Source organism: Eupeodes corollae, chromosome 1 (genome assembly GCF_945859685.1).
Source record: "Eupeodes corollae chromosome 1, idEupCoro1.1, whole genome shotgun sequence".
Taxonomy (NCBI): domain Eukaryota; kingdom Metazoa; phylum Arthropoda; class Insecta; order Diptera; family Syrphidae; genus Eupeodes; species Eupeodes corollae.
In genome coordinates this window covers 244293258-244308718 of record NC_079147.1, presented here as the reverse complement: position 1 = coordinate 244308718, position 15461 = coordinate 244293258, and the positions used below count along the sequence as shown (strand labels likewise).

Genomic DNA, 15461 nt, shown 5'->3' with positions numbered 1-15461 from the left:
CAACTGTTGACCAAATGCTGTTCCAAACTAAAAAAAATTGGGTGTGGGCCGAAGAAAGTGCTCACGAGGCAGCAAACTAATTTTAAGAAAGTGTTCCATAGTTTTTTGGCAGTTTTCTCAATCTGAGAGAATTCCATACCGCTCTTCAAAATTTGAAAAACAAACAATTTCTGCTTAAAAATCTAGGGAAGGTGTCAAAATAGTATTTTACGTGGTAAAGAACAGCTGGGTATCTGACAGAAAAGTTTATTAACATGTAGATTAATTTTAAGAAGTCTGAAAATTGATTACAATTTTTTTGGAAAAAATTCAGTAAATAATTAAAAATGTTCGCTGAAAACTTTATTTTTAATTTTGTTTATGTTAAATCTCGAAATCTGCTTTTGTGTAAACAGATATTATATTTCCTCTATGGTTCGACGTCTCAATTATTCTCTATCGTGCAAACCGAATTTAAAAAAAGAGAAATGAAACTAATTTAACATCTGAGCGGTGAATTATGATTTATATTTAACAGTCCTACCCTGCAAGCCTATATACAAAATTCCCAGAAATTCAAGAAATATATGGTTTTAAATTGAATTACTTCTACAAACTTATTATAAATATTAATTACTAATCTACTTCATTACTAAATTATATAAATAAAACAGTTCAATCTCACCATGTAACTTCCATTAATAATTTCGAACATAAATGTCATTTTTATTTTTCATAACTGGCAATACCCCATCCAAATGTCAAATTGACTAAATTGAAAAAAGATGGCGAACACGGGTGTACTGCCGTTCGTCCGCGGTGTTGATTTTACAACAAATGACTTCAGTGTAAGTGTTTTAAATAGTAAAATAAGCATATTTTCAATATTTAATATTTTCCCAACAATTAAAATAATAAATTTGCCCTGAAAAACGTGTTAAAAGTCTAAAAATGTGTGTTTAAAAGTTCACCTTGCAAATTGGATGTGTCACCATTTTCATTTCGCCCCAATGTCATCATGACAATGGCATTCGAAAATAGAAACAACCGAAGAAATACAAATATAGAGCCATCTCTTTTCTTTCGAAATTCGTGCTGAATTTTTGTTTACAAACATTAAATTCCTCGTATTTTTGTTTTTGTTTACTTTTTGAATGATTGCAAAGTCGTTTTATTTTATTTTGTTTATTAATTCAGGGTGATAAATTTCCAAATGCCCTGCGCTTGATGACCCGAGTGCAATGGCTCAAACTCGACCGCACACATCTCAAAGAGATTCCCGAGGAAATGGGAAATCTGCACAAATTGGAGCATCTCTCGATGAAGAACAACGAACTTGAGAAGCTTTTCGGCGAGCTCACCGAGCTGGGATGCCTGAGGTCATTGAACCTCCGTCACAACAACATCAAGAGCAGTGGAATTCCACCGGAACTATTTCGTTTGGACGAATTGACGACCCTCGATTTATCGCACAACAAACTTAAAGAGGTTCCTGAAGGATTAGAACGCGCCAAGAACTTATTGGTTCTGAATTTAAGCCACAACCAAATCGAAACCATTCCTACAGCATTATTTATTCATCTCACAGATTTGTTGCTCCTCGACCTGTCGCACAACAAACTCGAGACACTGCCTCCTCAGACGAGACGTCTGGCGAATCTTCAAACCTTAATCCTTGCAGATAACCCCCTGGAGCTTTTTCAACTGAGACAATTACCCTCGCTGCAGAATCTGGAAGTCCTCAATATGAGGAACACACAGAGGACGCTTCTGAATTTCCCCACAACTCTGGACAGCCTGTCGAATCTGGCCGAGTTGGATCTGTCACAGAACTGCCTGCCCAAGGTGCCCGATTGCCTCTACAATCTGCCCAATTTGAAACGTCTCAACCTGAGTGACAACGAAATAACTGAACTATCATCGGGCGTCGAGTTCTGGCAGAAGCTGGAGACTTTGAATCTGTCCCGGAACCAACTGACAGCCTTACCATCGGCCATTTGCAAGCTTATGAACTTAAGGCGCTTGTATTTGAATGACAATAAGTTAGACTTTGAAGGAATACCTTCGGGAGTGGGCAAGCTATGCAGCATGGAGGTGTTCTCTGCCTCAAACAACCGCCTGGAGATGGTCCCTGAGGGCTTGTGCCGTTGTGGGTCACTCAAGAAGCTGAATCTGAGTTCGAATCGATTGATTACCCTCCCAGACGCCATCCATCTGCTATCAGACCTCGACCAGCTGGATCTACGCAACAACCCAGACCTGATAATGCCTCCCAAGCCGACGGAGATCATCAAAGGCTCTGGCATCGAGTTCTACAACATCGACTTCTCCCTGCAGACTCAGCTGCGATTGGCTGGAGCCAGTGTCCCTCCCTCGATTCCTGCAAATGGCACCGGAAAGGATCCCATTGCCAGGAAGATTCGTCTGCGTCGTGGTCTCCGCAATGATGGACCTGATCAGGACTCCGCCAAAATCCTCAAAGGCATGAAAGACATTGCCAAGGAGAAGGACGATGCCACAAACAACACGTCCTCCTGGAATGGCGACGATGGCAAACCCGAGAGTTTGAAGCCCAAGCGATGGGATGAATCCCTGGAGAAACCCCCACTGGACTATTCGAAGTTCTTCGAGAAGGACGATGGCCAATTGCCAGGCATCACCATTTGGGAGATCGAGAACTTCTTGCCCAACAAAATCGAGGAAGTGGCTCATGGCAAGTTCTACGAGGGAGATTGTTACATCGTGTTGAAGACGAGCCTTGACGATTTGGGTCAATTGACTTGGGAGATATTCTTTTGGATTGGAAACAACGCGACTCTGGATAAGCGAGCTTGTGCGGCTATTCATGCTGTGAATCTGAGGAACTTCTTAGGTGCCCGCTGCCGGACAATTCGTGAAGAACAAAGTAAGCAAAAGACGACTTTTCCACCTCTGATATTGATTTAGCTTTTGTGAAATTTTCAGATGACGAATCGGAGGAGTTCCTGGCACTTTTTGATACCGATGTGACATACATCGAAGGCGGTCGCACCGCTACTGGTTTCTACACAATCGAGGACATGCTCTACACCATCCGATTGTATCGCGTCCATGCAGCAGGAGCCTCAATCCATTTGGAACCCGTGGCTGTTGATTTCAACTCCCTCGATCCACGATACGCATTCGTCTTGGATTGTGGACAGAAGATGTTCCTGTGGTATGGACGCTGTTCGAAGAACACCCTCAATTCAAAGTCACGTCTGATGGCGGAGAAGATTAACAAGACCGAGCGCAAGAACAAGTGTGATATCATCGTTGAGATGCAAGGTAAGCCGAGAGGGAATTCTCTTCCAAACGAGGTCGCCTTTTATATCGTTCCTGTTCTTGTGTCTTTTTAGGAGATGAAAGTACAGAATTTTGGGACCAGTTGGGAGCTGATCCTGAAATTGCTGCCGCCGCGAAGATTCCCCAACATGTGTCGGAGAACTTCGTGCCGCCAATTCCGCGTTTGTACCAAGTTCAACTGGGTATGGGCTATTTGGAGCTGCCTCAGGTCGAAATTCCCGAGCAGAAGCTCGTCCACACGTTGCTCAGCAGCAAGAATGTCTATATCCTTGACTGCTATGCCGATTTGTTTGTGTGGTTCGGCAAGAAATCGACGCGTTTGGTGCGCGCAGCTGCCGTCAAACTCTCCCGAGAGCTCTTCAACATGATCAACAGGCCAGAGTATGCTTTGGTCACTCGAGTTCAGGAGGGAACTGAGATTCAAATCTTCAAGTCGAAGTTCATCGGATGGGACGAGGTTATGGCGGTAGATTTCACCCGGACAGCAACATCAGTGGCGAAGACCGGAGCGGATTTAACCATCTGGGCGAGGAAGCAGGAAACTAAGTCGGATTTGGCTGCTCTGTTTATGCCGCGCCAGAATCCCATGGCTCTGAGTGAGGCCGAACAGCTGGAGGAGGAGTGGAACTACGACTTGGAGGCTATGGAAGCGTTTGTCTTGGAGGGCAAGAAGTTCGTCCGTCTGCCGGAGGAGGAGCTGGGCCACTTCTACACTGGCGAGTGTTATGTATTCCTGTGTCGATACTGTATTCCTCTGGAGGACGAGGGCGACGATGCCCCCGAAGACGACAATCGAGCTCCGCCTGATGAGGAAATCCAGTGTGTAGTTTACTTCTGGCAGGGACGAAACGCCGGCAATATGGGATGGTTGACATTTACCTTCACGTTGCAGAAGAAATTTAAGGCGATGTTTGGCGAGGAACTCGAAGTGATCCGCATCCATCAACAGCAAGAGAATCTGAAATTTATGGCTCACTTTAAGAGGACCTTCATAATACACACGGGCAAGCGAAAGGATAAGCAAAAGACCCCCGATGGTAAGGCGGCAGTGGAATTCTTCCACTTGCGTTCGAATGGTGGGGCATTATGCACAAGGTTGATACAAATTCAACCGGATGCAGTTAATTTGAATTCGGCTTTTTGGTAAGCTTTTGAAGCTTATTTGTGGTTTTGTTCTTCTAAGTTTTGTATTCTTTCAGTTATATTTTGTATGTTCCATTTGAAACTGAAGATGAATCACAATCGGGAATTGTTTATGTTTGGATTGGTTCGAAAGCAGCTCCCGAAGAAGCTAAACTTATTCAAGATATCGCTGAGAATATGTTCAATAACCCGTGGGTTAGCTTACAGGTGAGTCTTATTTTTCAAGTTAAAATTTTTCATTAAAAAGAACAAGACTATGGTGATCAATCATAACATCATTTATCAAAATACAAAAATAGAATTTAAAGAAGGTAATCAGTGTCTTTAAAAGAGCGATTAAAATGTAGGCAGGGGTATTTGAACAATGTTGTTTTCCATGGCCATAAAAATGCTGATTATAAGCTCAGAAAATATCTGGTAAACCGAAATTAAGTCTTTAAGAGGAAGAGGTCCACTGGTGATTTTATGGTTCATCTCACCGAACAGTGTGATAAATACTTACACCGTTTTGGAGAAAGTAAAATGATTGAGTTTGACATTTCAAATCCATTTGATAGAATCTGGTATCACGCTTTTTAAACGAAAATATGCGGGTCTTCGGTTTGGAAGACTATTCTTTCTTTGGATATGAAATTGCCGTTCAGTGCAGGTAGCTTTGGATACAAATCTGAAACCAAAAAATGATGGTGTCCTCTCACTCTATAAGTTGTTTTAATAATCTCCTGACTAGAACTTCTTATTACATTACTAGCTTTGCTTATGACATTACACCCAGCTTTCATATTACTTCTATTGCCTTACTTATCTGACCTTGATAGCATCGTTGAAAGTGGAATACAAAATTCAATAGAAAGCAATGCATAATTTAATAACGTTGCCACTATCGATATGTATTTACTTCCATCTTTAATCTCACTTATGTGTATCTATAGGGTTTTTTTAATTAGGGCGAGGTCATGTTGTGTTTGCTGGAACCAAATGTCGTTTGGGTCCATATGGTTCAATTTGGGCCATAAGAAATTAGGTATCATCGTTTTGTAGCGCTCGCTGTTGACGGTGACCGCCTTATTAACGTCGTTTAAAAAAAATACGCACCAATTACCCCGCCGATCCAAAATCCACACCAAATGGTAACTTTTTGGAGATGCATTATCACCTGGGGAACCACGCGTGGGTTTGTGTCGTCGCATATACGGCAATCTTGCTTGTTAACGCAGCCAGGTGCTTGGACTTCTTCAGATCAATCTACAATCAACCAGATTGACCATATTGCGATCGACGCCATACACGCTTCTAGCATCATGGATGTACGAACTTTCCGAGGAGCTAACATCGACTCGGACCACTACCTCGTTGTAGCCAAGGTAGCACTTCGGATTTCCAGACCCAAGGCAAAACAGGGAGGTGCTGGGAGAAGGTACAACGTCGAATGGCTACAATCGCCAGAAATCGCAAAATCCTTTTCCGACCGAGTAACCTCTCTCGAAGGTCTCTGCCGCCAACACAATGTATTGAAAACCAGTGGCAACATTGCCAAGATGCAATCAGAGAAGCCGCCTCTGATGTGCTGGGTTTCAAACAGCCACCAACAAGGAACCCCTGGTTTGATGAGGAATGTCGGCAGGCAAATGCAGCCAAACAACAGGCACGCAAAGCAGCGCTGCATAAAAATATGAGAGCTGCTCGTGAGCTCTATGAGCAGAAGAGGCGAGAGGAACGCCGACTTCTCTGAAGGAAAAAGAGAGGGCATGAGAAGCGTGCGGTCGAAGATGCTGAGGAGTATAAAAGCAGGAATGAGGTTCGAAAGTTTTATGGACAGGTGAAACGAAATTCACAGGTACATAAACCTAGAACCGAAGACTGCAAAGACGAAAGTGGAAACATCATAGTGGAACCGCAGTCAATACTGAGGATATGGAAGGACCACTTCTGCAGACTGTATAACGGCGACGACGAACTGAATTCCGCTGTCAGGCAAGATGATCCATTCAACATAGACGACGAAAGCCAATAACCCCGTCCTCCCGACTTAGACGAATTAAAGATTGCCATATCTAAGTTGAAGTCTAATAAAGCCGCTGGAGCAGATAGCTTGAATGCCGAGGTCTTTAAAGCAGCTGGAGATAAGTTGGTTAGGAGCATGCACCAAGTTATCTGTAACATATGGTCGGAAGAAAGCATGCCCGATGAATGGAACCTCAGTATTGTTTGCCCGATCCTGAAAAAAGGAGACCCTCTAAACTGCACCAATTATAGAGGAATAAGTCTACTTGTAGTACCCGTAGCATGATGGTTAGTGCGTTGGACTGTCATGCAAAGGGTCTGGGTTCAATCCCTGCCTGCGCCACCTTAATTGTAATAATTTTCGCGGGTACTGCCTCTTGCGAGGAATTGACAAATCCTTCAAGAGTAATTCTTGTCATGAAAAAGTGCTTTCTCAAAACTAGCCGTTCAGATTCGGCCCAAAATTGTAGGTCCCTTCCATTCCTGACAACAGTATTCGCACACAGGAATGGTTGAGAGTTGTAAGTCACTAGGCCCTGGTTCACAACGGACTGTTGCGCCACCCCATTTGATTTTTTGAAGTCTACTTAACATCGCCTATAAAATCTTCTCTGCCGTAATATGTGAACGTCTAAAGCCCATCGTCAACAACATGATAGGTCCTTATCAGTGTGGTTTTAGACCAGAAAAGCCCACAGTTGATCAAATATTAACATTACGGCATATCCTGGAAAACACCCAAGAATACCAAATCGACACCCACCATCTTTTCATCGATTTCAAGGCCGCATATGACAGCATCTACAGGGACGAGCTGTATAGAGCCATGTCTAGTTTTGGCATCCCTGCCAAACTCGTCCGTTTGTGCAGGATGACCATGGAGAATTCACGCTGCTCCATAAAGGTTGGAAACAACTTAACAGAACCTTTTGATGTCAAAAAAGGTTTTAGACAAGGTGATGCGCTGTCATGCGATTTTTTTAACATCGTGCTTGAAAGAATAGTGCAGAGCTCACACGTCAACACTAGAGGCACTATCTTTCAAAAGTCTGTCCAATTACTGGCATATGCTGATGACATTGACATAATCGGAAGAACTCAGCGTGATGTCAATGGGGCTTTTGTGAGTATTGAGGCAGAGGCGGCAAAAATGGGTTTAACGGTTAATGAGGGCAAAACAAAGTACATGCTGTCGTCTAGAAAGGACATACAACACCGACGTTTTGGTCAAAACGTCACAATCGACAGACGTAACTTTGAGGTAGTCAAGGACTTCGTCTACCTAGGCTCCGCTGTAAACTCAGAAAACAACACCAGCGCTGAGATCAAACGCAGAATAACTCTTGCTAACCGCTGTTTCTTTGCACTAAGAAAGCAATTAAGTTAAAGTCCTCTCTCGAGGGACCAAAGTGTTGCTTTAAAAGACCCTTATCATCCCCGTCCTGCTATACGGTGCAGAAGCATGGACTATGACAAAAGAGGATGAAAGCACCTTGGGTCGGTTCGAGAGAAAAGTTCTTCGTGTGATCTACGGTCCTGTATGCATCGAAGGGGAGTGGAGGAAAAGATGGAACGACGAGCTGTTCGGGCTGTACAGTGACGTAGACTTAGCCCATAAGGGTAAAAGTAGAACGACTAAAATGGCTGGGTTACGTAGAGCGCATGGAAACCAATGCTCCAGCCCGGAAAGTCTTCGAATCCACAGTCACAGGACAGCGCAGTACAGGAAGACCGCGGATCAAGTGGCGCGCACAAGTGGAATGTGACCTCACCCAACTTTGAGCGCAAAACTGGAGACATCTAGCTAGGGACCGAGCTAGATGAAGAAGTTTGTTGGGTGAGGCCCTAGTTCACACAGGACTGTAGCGCCACCTTAAGTAAGTAAGTAAGTAATTTATCTATTAAATATTTATTCAAGTAATCTGCCTCAACAAGGCGCTTGAGCGCTATTGAAGTCTGTAACTGAGCGCTCGATCAAGAACAGCAGATACTAAGAAACCGAGAAGAAGACGTCGTTGTTCAATGTCCTTTTTTGATGACAGCATATACTTCGTCTTGCCCTCATTGACCACTAAACCCATCTTCTGCGCTTCCCTCGCAATGCTTAAAAACGCTCCACTGACATCACGCTTTGATCTTCCAATTATGTCAATATCATCTGCGTATCCGAGGAATTGGATGGACCTTTGGAAGATTGTGCGTCTGGTGTTGACGGTTGAGTTTTCCACAATTCTTTCCTGGTCTAAAGCCACACTGATAAGGACCAATCAGGTTGTTGACGAATGGCTTCAGACGTTCACATAATACGGTAGAAAGGATGGTATATGTAATGTTAAGGAGACTAATGCCTCTGTAGTTGGCGCAATTAAAAGGGTCTCCTTTTTTATGTATTGGGCAAACTATGCTGAGATTCCACTCATCGGGCATCCTTTCTTCCGACCATATTTTGCAGATGAGTTGGTGCATGCTCCCTACCAAGTCATCGCCTGCTGCTTTGAATAGTTCGGCAGCGATGCCGTCAGCTATCTTCACTTCGTCAAGGTCGGGTAGGCGGAATTGTTGATCTGCGTCGCCGAGGTTGGGTGGTTCTATTTCCCTTACAGCGGAATTCGGTTCGTCATCGCCGTTATATAACTTGAAGAAGTGATCTTTCCGTATTCTCAGCATCGACTGCGGTTCTACTACGATGTTCCCCTGATCGTCTTTACAGGCTTCGGTTCGTGGCTGGTAAACTTGGGAGGTTTTTTTTACCTTTTGGTAAAATTTACGAACCTCATTCTTTTTGTGACATCCCTCTATCTCCTCGATCTCGCGCTTCTCATGCTCTCTTTTTTTCCATCTAAGATGCCGGTGTTTCTCTCTCCTCTTCTGCTCGTAGAGCTCGCGAGTATCTCTGGTCCCTTTGTGCAGCGCCGTTTTGTATGCCTGCTGTTTCGCTGGCTTACCGGCATTCGTCGTCAAATTAGGGGTTTCGTTGTGGTGGCCGTTCGAAACCTAGCACTTCAAAGGCGGCATCTCTGATGGCTTCAAGGCAATGTTGCCACTTTTTTCAATGCTTGATGCAGGTAGCATAGGACTCCTTAAGAGGTTATTAGAGACTCGATCGGAAAAGGACATGGCAGTCTCTTGTGACTGTAGCCGTCTAATGTCGAATCTTCTCACAGTACTTCCTTGTTTTGGCTTGGATCGGGATATCCGTAGCCGTACCTTGGCTACAACGAGGTAGTGGTCCGAGTCAATGTTGGCCTCTCGGAATGTTCGTATATCCTGGATACTGGAGAAGTATCGTGCGTCGATCGCAATGTGGTCAATCTGGTTGACGGTTGATTGATCAGGAGATTTCCATGTCCCCTTGTGGATATTAAGATGCGTGAACTGCGTACTAGCTACCACAACGTCTCGCCCGCAGCGAAATCGACCAGCCTGAATCCGTTGTCGGAGGTGGTGTCGTGCAGGCTGTATCTCCCGATTATCCCTCCAAAGATGTCTTCTCTTCCTAGCTTGGCATTGAAATCTCCTAAGATAATTTTAATGTCATAGCCAGGGCACTGCTCATATGTCTTGTCTAGAGCTCGAAGAATATGTCTTTGATGTCTTCATCTTTCTCCTCTGTTGGGGCATGCGCTGTCTGTGTTCTCGGTAGCAGTCGCCGTAGTATACATCGCAGTCTTTTAGTTTGCGTTTGGCCGATCCATCCCATCGCACTTCTTGGATGGCGGTAATATCTGGTTTGTTAAGGGACCTAACATTCCACGCACAGATCCGAAGTTCGTTGTCCTTATTTAGTTTGCGTGGGTTGTCAACAGTGAATCCGTCCGTATCCGAGGATTGTTGGTGCTTCGCAAGTAAGGTATTTTGTACGTGGCCAGGAAGTCACCCCGACGGCACAACCCCCAACCTGGAGTGCCAGGTCCTTAGTATAACTCCAAGGATGGGGAGCCGCATAAAACCGCTCCTAACAGGCCTGGGCTCTGAATATGTCGAAGAATCCCTATAAGGTATTCACTAAGTAGTTAAACCTGGAACTGTAGACGCCGCCGTTGATTTCATCACGAGAATTCGTCTGGATAAGGAGAAGTGCCTTAGTGGAAACTACTCTCCCCCCCTATCTTGTTTGCTGCCCCCAACAACTTTCCACTGGGGTCAGAACCCAATCTCCAGTTGAGGTACTAGGCGAGGGGGGGGGTGAGAGTAGGAGTTGGTAATAGATAAATAATAATAATTTCTTTCTTAAATACATTTTTTTTAAATGTTTATTTCATTATTACGGATTTTTCTCTAATAAAATAGCCAAATCAACAGTAATAAACTCCAGAAATGCTCATTAGTTATAACCAAGAACGAAATTTCCGTCGTACTGTAATGTATAGAGCAGCGGTTTCAAACTTTTTTAGTCGCGGAGCATTTTTTGTGTGAGAAATTTAACGCGGAGCACTTCGTTGCCCATATTTATGCCATTTTTCGCAGTTACTCGTATCAAGCGCTTAGGTCAGGTCAATCAAGCACTCAAACTACAGCGATATCAGGGTAGGTGGCTTTTCCAACGCGACAGAGTACGGGTTTATTACCCATACGTTTTCCTTAAGTAAGTAAGTAAGTAAGCTATCCAGTAAACCTAGTAGGTGGATATGAAACTCATTTAAAATATCATCGGGAATGTCCAAATCTATTCTTTTAATTAATTTGAGAAAGCACTTTTTCATGACAAGAATTACTCTTGGAGAATTTGTCAATTCCTCGAAAGAGGCAGTACCCGTGAAAAAAGTTAGGTGGCACAAGCAGGGATTGAATCGTTGTTACGGGCGATTTCAATGTACACAATTCTTCATGGCCTCAACATTCGGGCCAGACAACACTAGAAGGAGTGTGTGCTGAGATCTTCGCTGAGTTAAACCACCTAACTCAGCTGGTCAACGAGCCCACTCGAATATCGGACGTGGTAGGTCGAGCAGAAAACACTCTTGACTTGTTTCTTACCTCTGACCCTGGTAAGTACACTATTAGTTTTCTATCTCCTCTAGGCACATCTGACCATTGTGTCATATCAGCAAATTTCTCGTGTAAAAACTCTCCAGTTAAAGAAAGAGCTCCTAAGAGAACCGTTTAGCAATACGAGAAAGCCAACTGGGACGGTCTCAATAACTACTTCAGGATCTTTAACTGGTCATTATGCTCCCTCGATAGTGACGTTGACGCCAGCGCTGATATGATCACAAGTTTGATTCTCCTGGGAATGAGAACTTTTATCCCGAATAGGGTTAAAAGCATCAGGCCTAAGGAAAACGCATGGTTCGATGCGAGCTGTAAAAAGGTTGTTAGGGTTTAGAAGGTAAGTTTCCGTTGTTTTAAAGCCAATCCAACTTAGGAAAACCGGAATAAGTTTAAGCAAGCCAGGAAGGCCTGCAACGCCCATATTCGACGGACCAAATTTTTACATGACCAAAAATTACGACAAAAAATACTGCAATGTGCCAAAGGCAGTAAAAATGTTTGGTCATTTTTAAAAATATGAGGAATTCTTCCTCGTCATCGGTTCCTACGCTCGTTGTGAATGACACGCCATTTGTTAGCTCTTTAGAGAAAGCAAATCTCTTTGCTAATCAGTTCGCCGCCAATTCAACTCTGCCAGTGAGTGTTATGACTGCGCCTATACTTGAGCGAGTTAATGATTCTATGGGGCAAATCTTTTTTAACACTCGTACTGTAGCGAGAGTCCTCCTGTCTGCAACATCTAATCCAATACATTGTTTCGCTGACGATAGTACTCTTAGCTTTTCTTATTCGTTTTCAGATTCACACCCCTCTTCTTCGGATGTGGAACTGCAACGACAAAATATGATAAGCTCATTAAATTCCGACCTAAACAGCATTGTTCAATGGGGAATAAGAAACCGTGTGGAATTTAATGCTTCGAAAACGCAATGCTGTCTTGTATCGTTAAAACGAAATATACCCCCCCCCCCTGCCATTATCCATAAATGGCACTTGCATCGAGGAAACTGAACATCTCGATATTCTTGGTATGTGTATCACCAACCACCTTTTGTAGAACGATCACATACGCGATGTCGCCAAAAATGCCGCAAGATGTTTGGGTTTTCTAAGGCGATGCAAAAAGTTTTTCTCCCCCTCTGATCTGGCTGTTATTTACAAGACTTATATACGTCCAAAGCTTGAGTATAACTCCCATATCTGGGCTGGTGCTCCTGCAACTTACTTAAGCCTCTTGGATAGTATTGAACGTAGAGCATTTAGATTGATTGGTGATATTACCATCATAAGATCATTTACGTCACTTGAACATCGTCCAAATGTTTCTTGTCTCATGCTTTTCTACCGTTATTTTAATGGTTTATGCTCTAGAGAAATAGCCAGCTGCATTCCTCCCCTTAAACAGTTCAACCGTAATACTCGCGCTTCTAGGAATGCTCATCAATATACCCTCGAGCCCATCTTCGGTCGTACTGTCAAGTACAGAGATTCGTTCTTTAGCCGTACTATGCGAATGCGGAATGCCTTGCCACACTCTGTCTTTCCCAGCTATTGCAATATTCAGGAATTCAAAACCAATGTGCACCGACATCTCCTTTCAACCCCTCTCTCCCTTTCCTAGTGCTCACACTGTGTCTACATAATAAGGGTAATATATCCCCTTGAGTGTGCGCTTGTTATGAAAAAAAAAGAAACTTGCAAGCATTTCATGGGTATGCAAAACAATTATTTATTATTATTATTATTATTGTTTGCTGTCGTAGAAAACTCAGCTAGTGAATCCGAATTGAAATTTGTCAAGAACAAACAGCGAAAAGTACAAATAAGAGGTTTTAGAGAAAGACCTTCATTTTGTAAATACACAGAAACAAACCTTCTATACATTTCAAGAGAAAAAATTTGTCTAGAGTTTTCGAACAAACAATATTCTGGCGTAATTTTGTTTGGTGAAATTTCCGAGACCCCATTTTATAACACTCGCTATAGAAAAGGGTAAATGTCGATTTATTTAACGAAATGTTGAAGAAATTTAATGGTAGTGGCTCAAAATCTTCTCAAGCTGAACACCTTCCCCGTTAAATCGTATTAGTAAACCAAAGCAGGTACTTCATCAATAGAAGCAGCTTCTCTTTACTTATGACGAGTTAGCTCAGTTGGTTGTTAAACACGGTTGGAAGGAAAATTGTTTTTAAATAAAAGAAAATTATATCCATTGTTTAAACAGTTCAAGTTTCAATCGTAGAACTAGACAAATAGATATCTACAAAAAACTTACTCTAAAATTCTCTGTCTGGTATGGAACTATTTAATAATAGTGTCGTTTTGAAATCAGCTGATGTTCTAATAGTCTGTCTTAAAATTGTGTACACATGAAACGGAAACAACTACTCATTTGTTGAGGAGCAACCCTACACCGTTTGGAGAAGCTTGTCGTAAGTAGGTTCGGTTTTTTATTCATACTATACATTTTTTAATCGATAAACCATATTTTTTGTTAAATATTACAATAGTTGTAAGTGAAGAAGTGCAATTTAAAAGTTTTAAATCTTAGCCGTTATCATTTTTATTTGTACAAAGATGCTTTGCGTCTTTCTATAAAAGAATTTTGTTATAAAAATAACCTAACTCAATTAATTATGCAAAGAATGTTAGCTTGCTGTTTATTTGAAAAGAACAAGGACAATTTTAAGCTTCCTCAAGAATGAAGAATTTATTTCACAACTTTTTCAAGAACTCAAGAAAGAATCTTATTTACATCTCTACCATAATGATAACAAAAAATCAAGAATTTATCCCTGAAACCTGTTAGAAGAATTTTTGAAGTTATTAAAATACTTCCCAGATTCAAGAAAATTTGAAACCTCATTTTGCGTAGAAAATCACATGCAACTAAAAAGAACAAATACATAACTCTTAACACACAAGATCTCTTCCGCATTATATTCGTCTTTCATCCCGCTGCCATTTAAGTAAATTTAAGTTAGCGTACAAGATTTTGTGGTGGTGAAGAATTTATAATTAAACGGAAAACCAAAAAAACTCATCAATTTAATTTGCAGATTCTGAACGAAGGCGAAGAGCCAGAGAACTTCTTCTGGGTGGCTTTGGGTGGCCGCAAGCCCTACGACAAAGATGCCGATTACATGAATTTCACTCGCCTCTTCCGTTGTTCCAATGAGAAAGGTTACTTCACTGTCGCTGAAAAATGTTCCGATTTCTGTCAAGACGATCTCGCCGACGATGACATAATGATTTTGGATAATGGCGAACAAGTATTCCTATGGCCCGGTTCAAGATGCAGTGAAGTTGAAATAAAACTTGCTTATAAATCTGCACAAGTAAAAACAAAACTCAGAACTTAATATTTATACATTTAATGATTTTATAATTAATTTGTTTATTATTAACATTTACTCCAGGTATACATTCAACATATGAGGATCAAACAACCAGAAAGACCGCGCAAACTCTTCCTCACCCTCAAGAACAAAGAATCAAAACGTTTTACGAAATGTTTCCATGGCTGGGGTGCCCATAAGGCTCCGCCTGAATAAATCAGCCAAGTTCCAGCAGCGAACAGCGATGCATCATAATATATTATTTTACTATATATTTATATATTTTCGTTCTTTTTCTTTTAAATGTTTATACAATATTATATTAACAATGTACTGATACACTTTTACAATGTAACTTATTTAAAATTTATTATAATATACACAGAATATATATCATAATAATAAAATGCTAATAATTTGTTTTTCTTTTTTTCTTTTGCTGAATTTTTTGCTGTATATAATTTATACACTTATGTATGTCATGATTTTTTGTTTTTTTTTTCTTTTTGTGTTCACAGATTCGTACATAATACATTAATATATTTTTATTTATATATATTTTAGTTAAAATGTATATTTTATTTAGATTTTAAATTTAATTTAGAATTGTTCTACAATTTTTTACTTTTTTTTATAATAATATAATATATATCACTTCTTTTCTCGGCGTTCGGCGTTTGG

The 15461-nt window shown here is 41.6% G+C and overlaps 1 protein-coding gene across 1 annotated transcript; it reads left to right on the top strand.

Annotated features, from left to right (window-relative positions):
- The first annotated feature begins 751 nt into the window (after window positions 1–751).
- On the top strand, window positions 752–15200 carry LOC129942841 (protein flightless-1). Its single transcript, XM_056051931.1, has 7 exons — window positions 752–827; window positions 1177–2884; window positions 2944–3285; window positions 3357–4446; window positions 4503–4653; window positions 14502–14780; window positions 14862–15200. The coding sequence occupies exons 1-7, from the start codon at window positions 765–767 to the stop codon at window positions 14994–14996; spliced, it is 3768 nt and encodes a 1255-aa protein (XP_055907906.1). The 5' UTR covers window positions 752–764; the 3' UTR covers window positions 14997–15200.
- The last annotated feature ends 261 nt before the right edge of the window (window positions 15201–15461 follow it).